This window comes from Pectinophora gossypiella, chromosome Z (assembly GCF_024362695.1).
Source record: "Pectinophora gossypiella chromosome Z, ilPecGoss1.1, whole genome shotgun sequence".
Classification (NCBI taxonomy): domain Eukaryota; kingdom Metazoa; phylum Arthropoda; class Insecta; order Lepidoptera; family Gelechiidae; genus Pectinophora; species Pectinophora gossypiella.
The window spans coordinates 18213950-18229362 of NC_065433.1; the positions used below are offsets into that span (position 1 = coordinate 18213950).

General features: G+C 34.9%; 2 protein-coding genes across 2 annotated transcripts in view; one reads left to right on the forward strand and one right to left on the reverse strand.

Moving 5' to 3' along the window:
• The window catches only part of LOC126380483 (IDLSRF-like peptide), a 43576-nt gene extending 40982 nt beyond the window's left edge, over positions 1 to 2594 (forward strand). Inside the window, exons 4-5 of the mRNA XM_050029926.1 lie at positions 364 to 516; positions 595 to 2594. Of these exons, the coding sequence (XP_049885883.1) occupies positions 364 to 516; positions 595 to 788 (347 nt within the window). The 3' untranslated portion in view covers positions 789 to 2594. The remainder of the gene's footprint in view (positions 1 to 363; positions 517 to 594) is intronic.
• Positions 2595 to 3475: 881 nt separating this feature from the next.
• Positions 3476 to 13969, reverse strand: LOC126380447 (uncharacterized). Its single transcript, XM_050029859.1, has 3 exons — positions 13871 to 13969; positions 13507 to 13770; positions 3476 to 9642 (listed from the first exon to the last, which is right to left on the reverse strand). Exons 2-3 carry the CDS (start codon positions 13729 to 13731, stop codon positions 7456 to 7458), a joined length of 2412 nt encoding a protein of 803 aa, XP_049885816.1. The 5' UTR covers positions 13732 to 13770; positions 13871 to 13969; the 3' UTR covers positions 3476 to 7455.
• Positions 13970 to 15413: the final 1444 nt, after the last annotated feature.

The window sequence follows — 15413 nt, forward strand, 5'->3', positions numbered from 1 at the left end:
CAGGCCTTGTATTCAACAAAATATTATTTCATACTTTCTATAAGTAGACAGAGTTTGAAGTCGCTTTAAAGCTTTATAATTACTTTTTTAATGATGAATTGAGAATCTAGTAAACTGCTCCGAAAGGGAAAATTCGAGTAAGTATATACTAAATCAGTCACCCACCAGGGCCTTTGTGCGGACAGATTCGGAATACGTGGACATACACGTCCAAAAAACCATTATGAAACAATAACAATGAACTCGTTGATGTCTTTTGTATGAAGGAAGCCCTCATTAATGTAGCCGATGCAATAATTCTTGTGCAATCTCATCAAAATCGATTCAACTTTCATGTTTTAATACGATTGTGTTTCATTTCAGCTAAGCGTCCTCCTGTAGAGGAAACTGCATCTTTCCTCCAGTCGCTGCTGGCATCCCATGGACCTAACTATCTGGAAAAACTATTCGGAAGCAAAGCAAGAGATGCTCTGGAACCGCTAGGCGGCGTCGAGAAAGTAGCTATCGCTTTATCAGGTAAAACCATCTTCATTAACTTTAGACTCTTTGTAAACAATCTGAATGTTATTCAATCAAGGAAAAATCATATTGCAGAATCTCAAACCATAGAAGATTTCGGCGCCGCTCTTCATCTGATGAGGTCCGATCTGGAACACCTGCGCTCTGTCTTCATGGCTGTCGAAAATGGTGACCTCGGCATGCTTAAATCTCTTGGCATCAAGGATTCTGAACTCGGCGATGTTAAATTTTTCCTAGAGAAGCTGGTAAACACCGGCTTCCTCGACTGAATAGCACCGGAGTCTGCCTCTGATTACTACCACGTCGTCCAATTTGCACCCATCAGCTCATCCTTCTACAGTTACCTTCCATACGACTCCATTAAATACAGGAGAAAGTAATACCGTCCCCTCTGCTTCCCTAAAATCCCGTGAGAATGGTGCGTATGTCCAGTAATTATTCAGCAATGAGTTGAGGAATACTTATTAGTTCCCAGATTGATATCTACTACCGGCCACGTAGACTCGATCTGACCTAATATCTCCTCTGCATATTTATATAAATTCGGTATTAGCGACTTTTTACGGCGGTTATCATTTCATATCAATTTAGATTATTTATTTCATCACTGTCTGTGTGTATTTGCTTCTGTTTATATTAATTTACAAGCTGAAGTTATGGATCAGGGGTAAATCTCGCGTCTTTATCTTTCAAAGTACATACAAGCGCAAATTATGTTTTTGATGTCCGCGTAAGACTGTGATTTAGTATTATCTCTTTTCGGACGTCGGAATATCAAAAATATACTTATTATTGGCATACATATATGTACTAAGAATGATAACCCTGACAATAACTCAAATTTCGATCGATCCTTTAAATTGTGTGTGTGACTATCACGAATGTTTCGATATCCCCTACCGCCCACAGCAGTGGGTAGTATCCAACTTTACCTTTTTCACTAATTATATAATCAGAGGCGACTCCATTTAACGTCTGCGTCCATTCTAAGCGAGATATAAAGCTAAAAGTCGGCCAATTACGTTCGAGTGTGAAATTTTCTTAGATTATAAAATTTAAAAAAAATCGTTGAAAGAATGTATGCGCTTTATATCTGGCTTTTAGAAAAATCCAGAATAGGACCATGGATACATTTATTATAAACTTAGCAGTAGGTAAAAAACATATCATAGATTATAGCCAATAGTTGATAAAGTAATTACCTATTTTAATATGATCGATATTGTAGTGTTTATGAAACATTTTGTAAACCCTTTTAGTAGGTACTTTGCCATTTAAACTATATCAAATTAGAGGCATGCTAAACGGTGCTGCACTTGATTCCCGAAACATATCAAAATTATGTGATTTTAAATGATAGATTTATGGATACTGTTATAATATAAATTGTAATTTGAAGAGTAATAAGGCTATTTTCAAATCAATTTCTTTAAGAATTTGATACAAAATTGATCATTATAATTTCGACGTACCTATCTTTTCTCGGTGTATATTACGTAAGTAGTAAAACTTTTGTCAAATGCGGGCTAAAGAACAACGAAATAGTTGATTAAGTGCCACTTTGTAAAGTGAAATAGTGTGTACAAAGGTGTGCAAAATAATATCTTATCTCGCGTACTTGGTGTAATGTCGTAATTTAATACAAATATATAATTATTGGTTTTGTATTCGGAAATTGGAATTACCTATTATGTCATGTCAGGATCGCAAAGAAAACGCCTGTATTTGTCAGAAGTTATATGAACCATACATATCTATTGCCAAATCTTAAAATTTCAATTACATACATGTAATTTCAATGTATTACCTGTAGATTCCGACACTTACGTATAAACACGAATATAGATACCGTAGTGATACATTACACCTACGTAGGTATTTACCACTATAGTCGCTTAACTTATAGATTGGTCAAAACAAAAGTCACTTGCGTCAGATCTTTATAGATTAAGTATCAATCTATTGTAATGTCTTCACAAGACTATCTTTGAGCTCTGTTAGTCAATACAGTGTGTTTAAAACTAAGTGTAAGCTTATTGTACTTACATAACAAGTCAATAAACTAATCATCTTCATTCGAGTTTCATTTATATAACTGAAAAAAAAAACATGATGACAAAGAATGTAATAATATGACACCCGTAATACCACCTCAATTTCAGGATTAATGAAAATTTTTAATAAAATAAGAATAAGGGACCTACTTAGCTTGATAGCTATGTATTGATATACCAACACATTCTTGGTTCAATTAAACGAGATAATAATAATATGTAATACTGATGTCATAAGACCCTTTATATATAGGTACACCACCGCCAAAATAATGCGTCACGAATGTGATGCTAGGATGGCTGTTCACAATGCAATACTTGTTCCTACGCTGAAGTACGGTTGTGAATGTTGGGTATCGCAGAATCATGAAAGTAGGATTAATGCCGCAGAAATGAGGTCGTTGCGTAGTATCTGCCGTGTTAAATTGAGTGATAGAGTGAGTAACAGTGTGATAAGAGAGAGATGTGGTGTAAAATACGATATAGTGACAAGATTGAGAAGGGAATGTTAAGTTGGTTTGTACATGTAGAGCGGATGATGGATAATAGGATTACTAAAGCAGTATATAAAGCGAAGGTTCGTGGTTGGGCTGGGAGAGGAAGGACATACATTGACCAAATCGGAGATGTTCTTAGAAAAGGTTCCGTACGATCTTATCTGAACCGGAGTGCGTGTATGAAACGTTGATGCATGTGGAGGAAGCAAGAAAAGTGTGTCAGGATCGTAGCAAATAGAATTCCGTAGTCGCTGCTTACCCTGGTGGGAAATAGACGTGAGTTTATGTATGTGTGTATGTTCGAATGTGCTCAAAATTAATACCTATTAATTTTTTTAAATGAGACAGCGCCTGACCACATATTTGAATAATTTTAAAACGGGCGGAACAAGAAAATACTCAAAATAAAGTAGGAAATGATATACTTATAAAATACACTGAAATCTATGTATTTACAAAATATCTTAAACTTATAAAACGTTATCAAAGTTTCCCAGTAACTCGGCCTGACCTATCCTGGCAAAACCAACGTTGTAATATATTTTAATTGTGATATGAAAGTAGCAATATAAAAATATGATTCTGCGTAGTCACGCCAAGATAACGTAGGTTTTACAGTGTACTTTTAGACCACATAAGCTCACATCCCATTGCCTAGGTACCGTGGTATTTATTAAGAAATTTTACCTTAATTACGATTTAAGCCAAATGTGTTTTTAACAAGTACCTATACCCACCCCAGACATTGAGATGTGACAATTTCACAGTTGGTACCTGCCATGTAATAAGTCTGTGGTATCAACTCCTAAAAGCGTACAATAAACACTTAATATGGAACAATTCACAACAATTAACATAATCGCATAGTTTTATTTTGCCCTCAACCCACATTGTTAGATAAGATGACAATAAACAAATAAAAAAAAACTTAAAATGCATCATCGTGCAAAACAAAATAAATATCTAAACTTTCATTCGATTACTTAGAATAATACCTACGATATAAACTACAAAACAAAGATAAGTATAGTTATTCCGGAATGTAGTGAATCGTTAATAGTTTACGGTGATGGTTTGATCATTGTGCTGAAAAAAACGTAATAAAAAATCTTACAAATTATCGTCAAAACAATACGGCGTGCGTGAGTGAGGTGTAATAGTTTTAACAAGTAAGTATAATGTTATTTTTCACCTCTCCAGCACGAAAATGGTCCTTTCCTTACGTAAAAGCAGCGAGGAAAAGCGCGCTTTATTCTCTGTGAGACAATGTAGCCTTTTATTTTTATTCTCGATTGTTCCATGGGAAAAGGCAACCGAACATAGGGTGATCTGCCGTGTTAACTTAATAGGCGGATTATGTATTTTGAATGTTAATTATTTAAATTTATAATATGTATCGGGCCTTTCGAAAAATGAATTATTAAAAATAACTATTAGTAAACATTATTTCTTTTTAACTTTATCATGTTTAGTACATATTCATAAAATACCTTCTTAAAAAATACTTAAAAACAAAATAGCGCCAATCAATTGTTAAATGTTTTCTTTCAACATTACCTTGTTAACCTATATGTCACACCTATACAGGTGTTAGTGACTTCGTAACCAATACTGAGGGGAATGATTTAGACCATGATTCAGAGTTAATATCAAGTGGAATTTTCCGTCATCGTCTCTCAGTATTCGAAAAATTTACGTCCGGTTATAAGGACCGTTGACTAACTCCCAAAGAGTTGGGTGAATCCTTAGCTAAAACTTTTACGCAGTACCAAGTGAAAAGTTGTATTTATGTCTAAAGCTAAATCACTCACTGTACTCAGTAAAAAAAAATTATACCATGCTCAGTAGTACATTATAGAAGCACTCACTATCCTCCCTCCTGATGCCGTAGTTTAATCCCCATTTTTCAAAAAGGAAGAAAGGACTTTCCGATTAGGTGTTGCATAAAGAACGATTCCCAACTCATGTGTCATTAAGGCCTTCAGCGCCCTTGTTGGTAATCAGTCGTTGGTAAACTTTGGTGAACAATTTTACTATTTTACGCCTATCTTAGAATGACCACTGTGTCGGTTTTTACCAACAATGCCAATAAGGCGACTATTACAATACTTCAGTTAAGAAGTTAGGTAGGTCAGTAAAAATCTGTGTGACGCAATACAATGATTTAAACTGTATAAGTATGTACGTATACGCGACAAATTTAAGATTTACAAAAAATAATTAAGAAGACCAACAGTAGCTGTAGTATGAAGCCCGCATATCGTGTGGACGCGATATATGAATAAACCAACGCCAATGGCCATACGATAAATAAACCAATTATCACTGGTAGAAACATATAATATTTACGTAACGCGCAATATGCGGGCTCCATGCTACGGCTAAAAGTTAAAAAGCATATTAAATGACTTTACTAGCTTTTTTTGTAAGGAGCACCAAATATGGGTGGTTGGAGTTTCCTAATCATAATGAAACAGGTACACAAAACCTTATAAATATGATACCTATCTACATTCCACAAAACGGTAAATATTCGTCAGAAAAACATAAACATCACAATCTTCAATTCTTAAGTAGTTATGTTTTGTTTTATCCGAATGTTTCCACCTCACTCGGTAGATAGGTATTTACAATTACAATTTACAATTAGTAACATTAAAGATCTTGTGGTCACTCTATGATAACTTGTTAAGGCACACTGAATATCTTATATGAAAATGCATCTAGTAAAGGAATAAAATTGATGACACAGCACCGTCTAGCGGAGAACAATGATAGTGGTTCCGATTCCTGCAGACACATCCTAATTTTATTTTGTTATACCTGTCAATTTATTATACGCCGAAAAGGAAAGAGACGGATGGTTGCCAACTGTTAATTAAAAAAAATATATATACGGTCTAATTCAGAATCTCCGTATTTTGTTTTTTTTTTAATTTCTACCTAAAATTGACTAGTTTCATAGATTTTATGGCTGTTGATACCCGTCCTTTTATTTTTCAGCGGATAAGTAAATGACAGGTAGAACTTAAAATAAAATTTGATGGTGTGTACAGGAATTAGCATCATTAACAGGAAGTACTTAAAACTTATTGAAATATTGATCGATTGCTGTAATTTTATTTTTACATGCTAATTTATTATGATGCACTTGGTAATTATTTGATATACAAGCATGCTAATCCTCCTGACCATATCGCAGAAATACACTTACAGTTAACTTCGTGCCGAAATGGTGGACTTATGCAAGTTTGAAATACAAAAATTAAGAGTGCAGGTTCTATCTTGTGACTGCACATACATGGCGGTCTTTCTGGTAGCCAAAGAGCCCCTCTAACTAAATTTTCGTTTTAAATTTAAACCTTTCGGTAGTTTTGGTCATAACTATAATAATTAACAAACCCAAACGCCTGTATTCTGCTTCCGGAAACATGTTTTGATCAGATATCACCCACTACTTTATCGATTAGCATAAGTTTAATGATAAAAAAGTTAACAAAGTCGATGCATTAAACATTTTTACAACTCTTAAAGTAAGAGATTCTATGCAAAAGAAGTTGCATAACTATAGTGTTTTGCTAAATAGAAGTTACGAGAAGGTATATAATATCTAATTATACGTGTGTATACCAATAATAAATAAAGTAATTCAAAGTATTTCAAAATGTGATCCAGACAGGGAGTATCACACAACACACTATAATTGAATTTAAATATCACTTATAATGAATTAAATCAATTAAAATCAACAAGTATTTTAGAATATATAGAGCTACAGTAGGTACCGTCTTTAGGTACGAATAAAGAGTTTAAAGGCATGTCTTCGAAATTATAACATATTTAATTACATAATTAAACCTGGCGCAGGCATGTTGAAATGTGTAAATTAATCAGTTAAATATTCGCTTACGTTCTACTGCTTAATCACTTTTATGTGTAAACTAAACTTACTCTATTATACAACATACAACTATAGAACTTTACAGAGCTGCGTGTTGACACCTCTACGTAAACTATTGTGCTGCACAATATCGCCCCGTAACTTCGATTTTCTCTTTAAAAACAAAAGTAGTTAGGCTCCGACTGCAGCAGACATGGACACGACAAATCCGTTACATTAAGGTAAGGGCAGGTATTTTACAAAATCAAATACATATAATATGCAATTCACAGGCACCATTTCTGTAATAGTTAATCGATTGGTTACCTGTTACGGCCAAAATTACGAATATGACAGTTTCATCATAAAATTTCAGGCTGTTTTTTATGTTCTTCGTAGGCAGAGCATGGTATAGTAGTATTAGCGGGCTAATCTTAAGTGTACAGGCGTTACAGTTTATACCTGTACCATATAAAAATAATCGCTGGGAAATAATTAATCTTAATTACTTTTTCTTCCTTCGATTCCGGTTAGGTTTGTCCGACCGATAATTGTCTTCTTCGTCCATTCTATTGTAATGAGATTGAATGTGCGCTAATAGTTTCTTTTCTCTACTAAACGTTTCATTGCACATATTACATGTATAGCTAACAGTATTTGAACTTCCACATGAATTTTGGGTGTTTTGCGAGAGTGTTCTTGATATCTGAGACTCTTGAAGTAAAGTATCTGTTGGTAGGACATACGAAGGCTGTAGCAATGGGTCTACGTTGATGAATGTGAAAAAGTCACCTATATCTTTTGGTTGATTTTCTACAAGAGTAATTGAAAAGGGTTGAACTGGTTCACGTACTTGTTGTCCAGATATTTTCTTAAGTTCTATCTTTTCTGGTTGCTGGGCTGGTGGCTGCGGCTTAGCCGATATAAGAAGTTTATTAGGATGGCCAGTTTGGACAATTGTGTAAGACTGCTTTTTCTGGGCAGAAGTCGTAAATGGAGTCGGAAGAGTAACAGCTGTATCCGTACCATGACGAGGTACGTTTTTTATTAGTCCAACTGGATATGGCTGACTTACAGATGGCTGTTGAGCATCTTTCGTAGAAACAACTGGTCTCTCTGATGTATGACGAGAAGTTTGTGGGACATTATCCTTGCTTTCAATTGACATTTCATTATCGTTATTTAACTTTCTTTTTTTTGATGCATATTGTCTAATTGTTATTTCTTTTTGTGCAACTTGTTCATTAGCATTGCTTCCAATGGTAATTATTTTATCAGCATTCAGTTTCCTTTTCTGTGGTGAATATTGTTTCGACGTTTTTTCTTTTTCAACTAAAGTAAATGTATTATTGGGCCCAGACACAAGCTTGTAATGACAGTTTGCACCCAATGTACCAGAAACCTGAACAGGAGAGTTTACCAAATGATTCTTTGTTGGTGGAGGAGATGGCACTTTTGGAGTGACCAACATTCCTACAGCTGGGAGAGCATTGTCAGGTGGCCTTTTTACTTTACTAGCTGGACCCATTTTAGGCTTGGGTCTATTTTCCAAACAGCTTCTGTTTACTTCTACAGATTTTTGGTCTTCTAATTTTTGACAATTTTTTTCATTGATAACTTTACTATCAAGAATTTGTTTTTTTATACTTCCATCAGAGGTTGTGTTAATGTATTTTATATTTGGAACTTTAGGAGGATCAGGGGGCGGAGGTATCTTCGTGAAATCCTCCTTAGGTACTCCTTTTTTAGCACACCAGTGAGACATCACGACGTCCTTTTTCAGAAAATTTCTTTTACACATGCTGCACTGAAACAGAACCCCCACACCATTTACCTTTATGATACTGATATGATCCATAATATTAAATGGCTTGGGCGTTACTGTCTTTTCTGCCTCCACATTTTTCTTCATAGTATTTTCACTCATATTAATTTTACTTTTTTCTTTATCTGGTAGAGTAGAATTGTTATTATTTTTACCTTTAGCAACATTTTTGTTATTTACTACCAACTCTGAAACCTGATGTACAGTATCAGAATTACTCGATCTTAATGATCTAGTAAAAGGAATTTTATCAGTTTTCTGAGGGCCTAAACTATTTTCAGTTTCTTCATCCTCGATGATTTCTGTTCTAATTTCAACTATAGGTATATTTGAATCGTCGCTAGCCAGCGCTAAGAAACTTTCAGGTTCAGATGTAACGGTTTTGGTGGATACAGGTTTCGCTTTTGGTTTCAGAAAAGATTTTTTTTCCACAGTAGCAGTTACAGAAGTTCTATTAGATGTATCTCCAGAAGTTGTTCCATTTAAAGACGTTTTATTACAAGATTTTTCTTCATTAATTGTAGCATTTACGGTGGCAGTTGTATGTGAAGACGTCTTAGTATTCGGTTTCGCCGCAGTAACACCTTTTCTAACAGGTGCCTGTTTTTGCGATCCTTGCATTTCCTCAATAGCTTTTTTAACTACTGCATCACATATATCGTCATTAGTGATATTGGACCTATTGAGTTTTTGTTCCCACAGTGACCGGTCTCTTTTAGACTTAAGAACTAAACAGAAAGGTATTCCCATAGCATTGCCTAAATTATTTTGTGTTTTAATACATTTCTGGACAAACTCGTGGAGTTCTTCTACTTTTGCAGAACAGCGGAAGCAGACGTTGTGAGGAAGCTCATCATTTTCGGCAACCTAAAAAAATACAACATAATAATATAAAAATACAAATAAATAACTTTCTGAACATCCTAATATTTATTGTCCTACATGGCTACATTATTAATGGTCTTTAGTCCTACCGTTGCTGTTTCGATTTGGCATTTAGTATAATGTAATAATAGGTAAAGTTAACTTTGTTACCATATCGATAAAGTTGGTATGTTGATAACAGCAGCGCCAGACCCGAATCATAGATCAATACTAACTGAATTTATTTACTATTACAATTTTTGCATTAGGATTAAAAGTATTAATAAGAATATGGCAAATTAGGGCTTGCAATAGTGATGATGAAAACATTAGGATAAAGTATATTAGGAGAAATATAATTACGATCCTAAAGGTTAGGTTACACAGTGCGAGCAGCTGATGTGACAATAGACAGCTACTGTGCCTGTATACTCGTATGACAGTAGCTCGACTCGCCTAGCACGGTCACACTATGCAAACTGCTGGCGTCGCAGAAGACAGCTACTATACCAGTGTACTGGTAGTATAATTCGTTTGTATCATGTCGCCCAAACAAGAAACACTGTACCCGGCGTGGGCCCGAGCGTACGAGCTACTGTCATTTCGCAAAATCGTGCGAGTTGACGACCGAGCGGCGTGCGAGTGGTGTGGTGGAAGGCATGTAGCGAGTAAAAACAAAAAATGTTGAAGTAACTCGAACGCGAGCAACTGTCCCACTCGCACATGACGCGGTCACACGTGCCTAGTAGCTGCACCTCAATAACTGACTCGGTCAGCTCGCATGTTAGCTCGCACTGTGTAAAAACAACAACAAGCTCGCTTTAGGACAAGCGATATTTAGGACTAAAAACGTTAAATTAATGACAATTAGAATGTTTAATTTTAAGAATTGCAATATGTGTTATGGGTTATATATACATACATAGTATGTAAAACAATATTTTACGAATTAAAATATGTAGGATAATTACTTTTCTCAAATAGAAATACTCTCGCTCTAAGCTCATCAATTCGCGTGATTAGAAAAAAGTTAAGATGTCTTTAGCAGAGTAAAAATAAAACAATTTTAATTACGCATATCGCAATGCTACGCAAATTTTTCGGGTTATTCTGTATGTAAAAAAAATTAATAGCACTTCTCGTTCAAAAGTTTCGCGTTACTAACTTGCTAGAGGTGGGCTGTTTTTTAATAAATGCTTAGAACACGCTTGCTTTTTTTAGAATGATTAAGGTGTTAAAAAGGAATAATAGTGAGTATCAAGAAGTGCTCGGATAATTCTGACATTAGTTTCTGAGTAAAGAATCATGACTGGTCACACAGTAACCAATTAACACAGAAGCCTATAGAGCCTCTAAAGTTGTGCATAACAAAACAATGCAATTCGCAAGTTAACATAGTTGATATGAAACTACAAATATGTAGGAAACTATTACATAACAACTATTAAAAAAACAGATAATTGACCAAGCACTGAAATCGTTATAAAAATACCCGTATTTATTTTAGCAATGAAAAAGATGAGATCATCAAAGTCTATTCCACAAAAATCAGGAAATCATAAGCACTAAAAGTCGCTGGCAAAAAAAAATTATAGTTAGCTCAACTGCTAGTATTTTGAATAACTACTAGCAGTTGGGCTCACTAATCAAAGCTGTATAACTAAAAAAATAAAATAAAAATGTGGTCTTGGTGTCTTGGTCACGGCTTAATTAGAAAAGATATAAAACATGTTTTCGTCGAATGTTCGATATGGTCAGGCATTCGTTTTATGCATTATATTCAAAATCACTTTCATTTTGATTTGATATTTTAAACAGATACTTCAGTTCCCGCGGCACCGCGACCGCGGCTTCAGCCAATAGACCCACCCAGCGAATGCTATCTACGCTGATAAACGTCGTACGGCGATTGGTCAAAGTTCTTGATATAATATTCAAGTATGTGTCAGTGGACAACGCAACTGTTCTTAGTGGCGTCGGTCACCACGGCGACGATTCTAGTAGCGCTGACCCACACTGGCGAACATATACAGTTGTGCAAGACAATGAGAGACTTTCCAATCAGCGTTCCCCAAAAACACGATAGATGGCGTTGTTAAGTTTTTTTCTTTTAAACTTTTAATTTTATGGATAACAGACATATGCATATTTTATCTTTTTACTACACCAAGGTACAATTACAAGTTCCAACCATTATTATTCTGGTCAAAATAAAGAGAAGCAATATAGGTAGCAGCATCATTCTACAGGGTGTTAGTGACATCGTAACGAAAACTTTGATGGATGATTCAGACCATGATTCTGAGTTGATATCAAGTGGAATTTTCCGTCGCAAAAGTATGGATAGGAAAATAATTTAAAAAAACACAAAAAAAATCATGAATTTTTTGGACAGGAAATTCCACTTGATATCAACTCAGAATCATGGTCTGAATCATCCCCCTCAATATTCGTTACGGTGTCACTAACACCCATACCTACTTGTATGGCTCCCGTATGTACTTGTACGGGGTGTAAGTGACATTGTAACGAATACTGAGGGGGATGATTCAGCTGATTATTCTGAGTTAATATCAAGTGGAATTTTCCATCGCAAAAGTATAGAATTGAAAATAATTTTAAAAAACTAAAAAAAAATACATGATTTTTGCGATGGAAAAATCCACTTGATATCAACTCAGAATCATGGTCTGACTTATCCCTCAAAGTTTTCGTTACGATGTCACTAACACCCTTTATACATAATGTGATCCAAATATCAAGCAACAATTAATTTGATACAGGCTTCTACCATTAAGTTACATTTTTGAATAATTATGTACCCCAGCAATGAGAAAATAGGTAATTATCACGTTTAAAGTGAACAACGCCATCTATCGTGTGTTTGGGGAATGTCGATTGGGAAGTCCCTCATTGCTAGAATACCTACCACCAGGGCCACTCACTGGCTTTGTGATGAGATTGACTAGATACACAACAACTAACAAAGATTTTACTACCAGAAGAGTACTTTATCAATTTAACATGTGGAAGAGTAGTTTACCATGAGCCCTATACATCACTGTCTTATAAGACTTGGCACCCTTTGGGGATAAAACCATCAGTCTGCGCTATATGATTTTAACCGCCCGATCAGGAACAATAGATAAGGTCTGAAAATCAGTATCTATCACTTTTAAACTTGTAATGTTAACTTTTTTATGTGGTTCATCCATAAAAAAGATTATCACCCTACCTACAAAACAAATAGAACTAATATTCCTTAAAGTGTTACATACCACTAAATGGCTTCAAACTGGTATAATGACCTTATCAGCAGAGCTCAATCAAATGCACATTTACAAAGTAAGTATGTACCTATATAAAAATAAACAAATCAAAAGATGTAATTGTAACTGTAAGTGTGTGTGTCCTCCATACTTAAGATCACGTCCATTTCTCATTAGGGTAAGGTGAGACCATCAAATTCCACTTAATACAATCCTGACACACTACTATCACTTCTCCCACCATTATAAAAATTTTCATCATGCGCTCTGGTTAAGAATATTCGTGACCTAGCGAAAACATTCCTTAACATAACCAATCTATCTACCTATGTAGTCTTAAAGTTAAAATTATACACATAAATGCAGTATAAGAGTTCGCCAAGCATTTCTACAATATAATCATAGTATGACACATTGTGCATTTGAAGACATACAGACACTAACTAAATGTTAACATAACTTATTTGTAAATAAACACAATTGAAAACATATTTGGCTCAGAAGACAGTACGCAATATTAAAACGATCATATTAACAATTATAAAACATACATGACACTTACAATTATATTAATGAAAAACCGCTTTAATATACTCACCTCAAAAGGCATTAATTCGTCTATTTTCTTAGCGGTATTCTTTTCACCGCCGAAAATATTGAGAAAAGGGCCATCTTTTGTTTCGCATAATCTGCATACCTTCGGCGGCACAGTTTTACAAAAGGTGACTGGTCCATCGGATACCCCATTTTTAGGTTCCACAACATGTTGTTTAGTCTCCGGTGGCGTTTTATTTGACTTCAATTTACTTCTTTTCTTAGCCATGTCGATATCAAAATAGGATAAGTCGGCTTTGATACGTACCTGTTGACAGAACAAAATCGATCAGATGAAGAGTATTAGCACAATATAAAATGTGTACTACGCAAAATATTATTTTCAATTAAATTAAAGAAATTATTACTTTCAGAGTATGCCCTGAAGACAAACTATATGTTTTCCCATAGAAGCCATTTGCTAGCAGTTTGGCAATTTGATCATTTTGATCAGTGAAGGAAGCAGGGCTGCCAGATGAAAAAAAGGCAAGATCGTACGTCAACTACAAAAAAATCGTATTCCAAATTCCAAGGAAATTTTGAAATGAAAAGATAGTACAACTTAAAAGTTCAAAGGTTTTATTAAAAATGAGAATAATTCGTTAAGAATCAGAAAAATAATGCAATAAAACTATTTATTAGACTTATACTAATTTTCTGAGATCATATTTTTATTCGGAAAACTGCGCTATTCATCATCTATCGCCTGCATCACTTGCATGTCCTCGGGTTTTATTATTCTTGGAACCAGTATCATGAGTGGCAGTAACGTCGGTACTTTTTTCCTGTAATTACTGGAAACAGCATTGGTAGGTTCAAGACCATTCAAGACAGTCCAGTTTCGATAGAATGTGGTCATCTAAATCATATCTTTTTTTAATTTCTTCTGCACTTGTGATTAAAAAATGCCTGCAGCGTTGAAAAAAATAAAAGCTGCCGGAGGAAGGAACACATTTGTTTCATTACGAAATGTTGCCAGGTACCGAAAAATCGTACACTTTCCGTACGATCGTAGTCTTGCGATCGTACATGAGTAGAAATGCCAAAAAATCGTACGAGTACGATTTAAATCGTACATCTGGCAGCCCTGGAAGGAAGGAAGTGGACAATTTTTTTTCTATACAGTTACGTACGTTCGAAAACAATATTCCTTGTAATATAACTTAACTTACAAGCTGGTTGCAATATTGATATCTTTGTTAAATAATATTTTAGGGCAAAGTAAAAAAAATATCACAAAAAATATAATACTTATTGAGTGAAAACAATTTCCTCCTTAAGCGAAGAGCATTAACAATAAATTGTGTCGATCTCACTACTTTAGCTTTTGAACACACTTTTACACTTTGTCCATAAACAACACATTTTGTTTTTATATCAATTTTATATAGATTGTATTTAGTTTTTATGTAGTATTTTTAAAACAATTTTAAAATTATCCTTCCATGTTCAGGATAGGGGACTTTTAGGGCTACACGGGCTACATTAAATCAAATCGACTAATTTACATGATTGTTTACATCCGATATCAGTCATCATCCAATCTGATTCAATATTCTACTATCCAACTTTATGTCAGTAAAAACCCCAGGCCCCAGACATTGTAACGTAACGACTCATACTTATCTAAGCAAAAATAGTAGCCGGATCCGTCTAAAGGTTGTGATTATCATATTATAATATTCTTTTTGGGACCGACCGCTTAACGTGCCCGCTGAAGCACGGATCATCTTACTTTTGGGCAATCGGGTGATCAGCGTGTAATGTCCTAAACATTGCAGGCCTTTGTTGCAGGCTCATCACACATAACCTAAGCTCACGAGTATGACCTATTTAAGGTAGTCAGAGTGACTTCCATTGCAAGATGAACTAAAGTACCCACACGTCACCTCGCTTTCTGTTAGACCAACG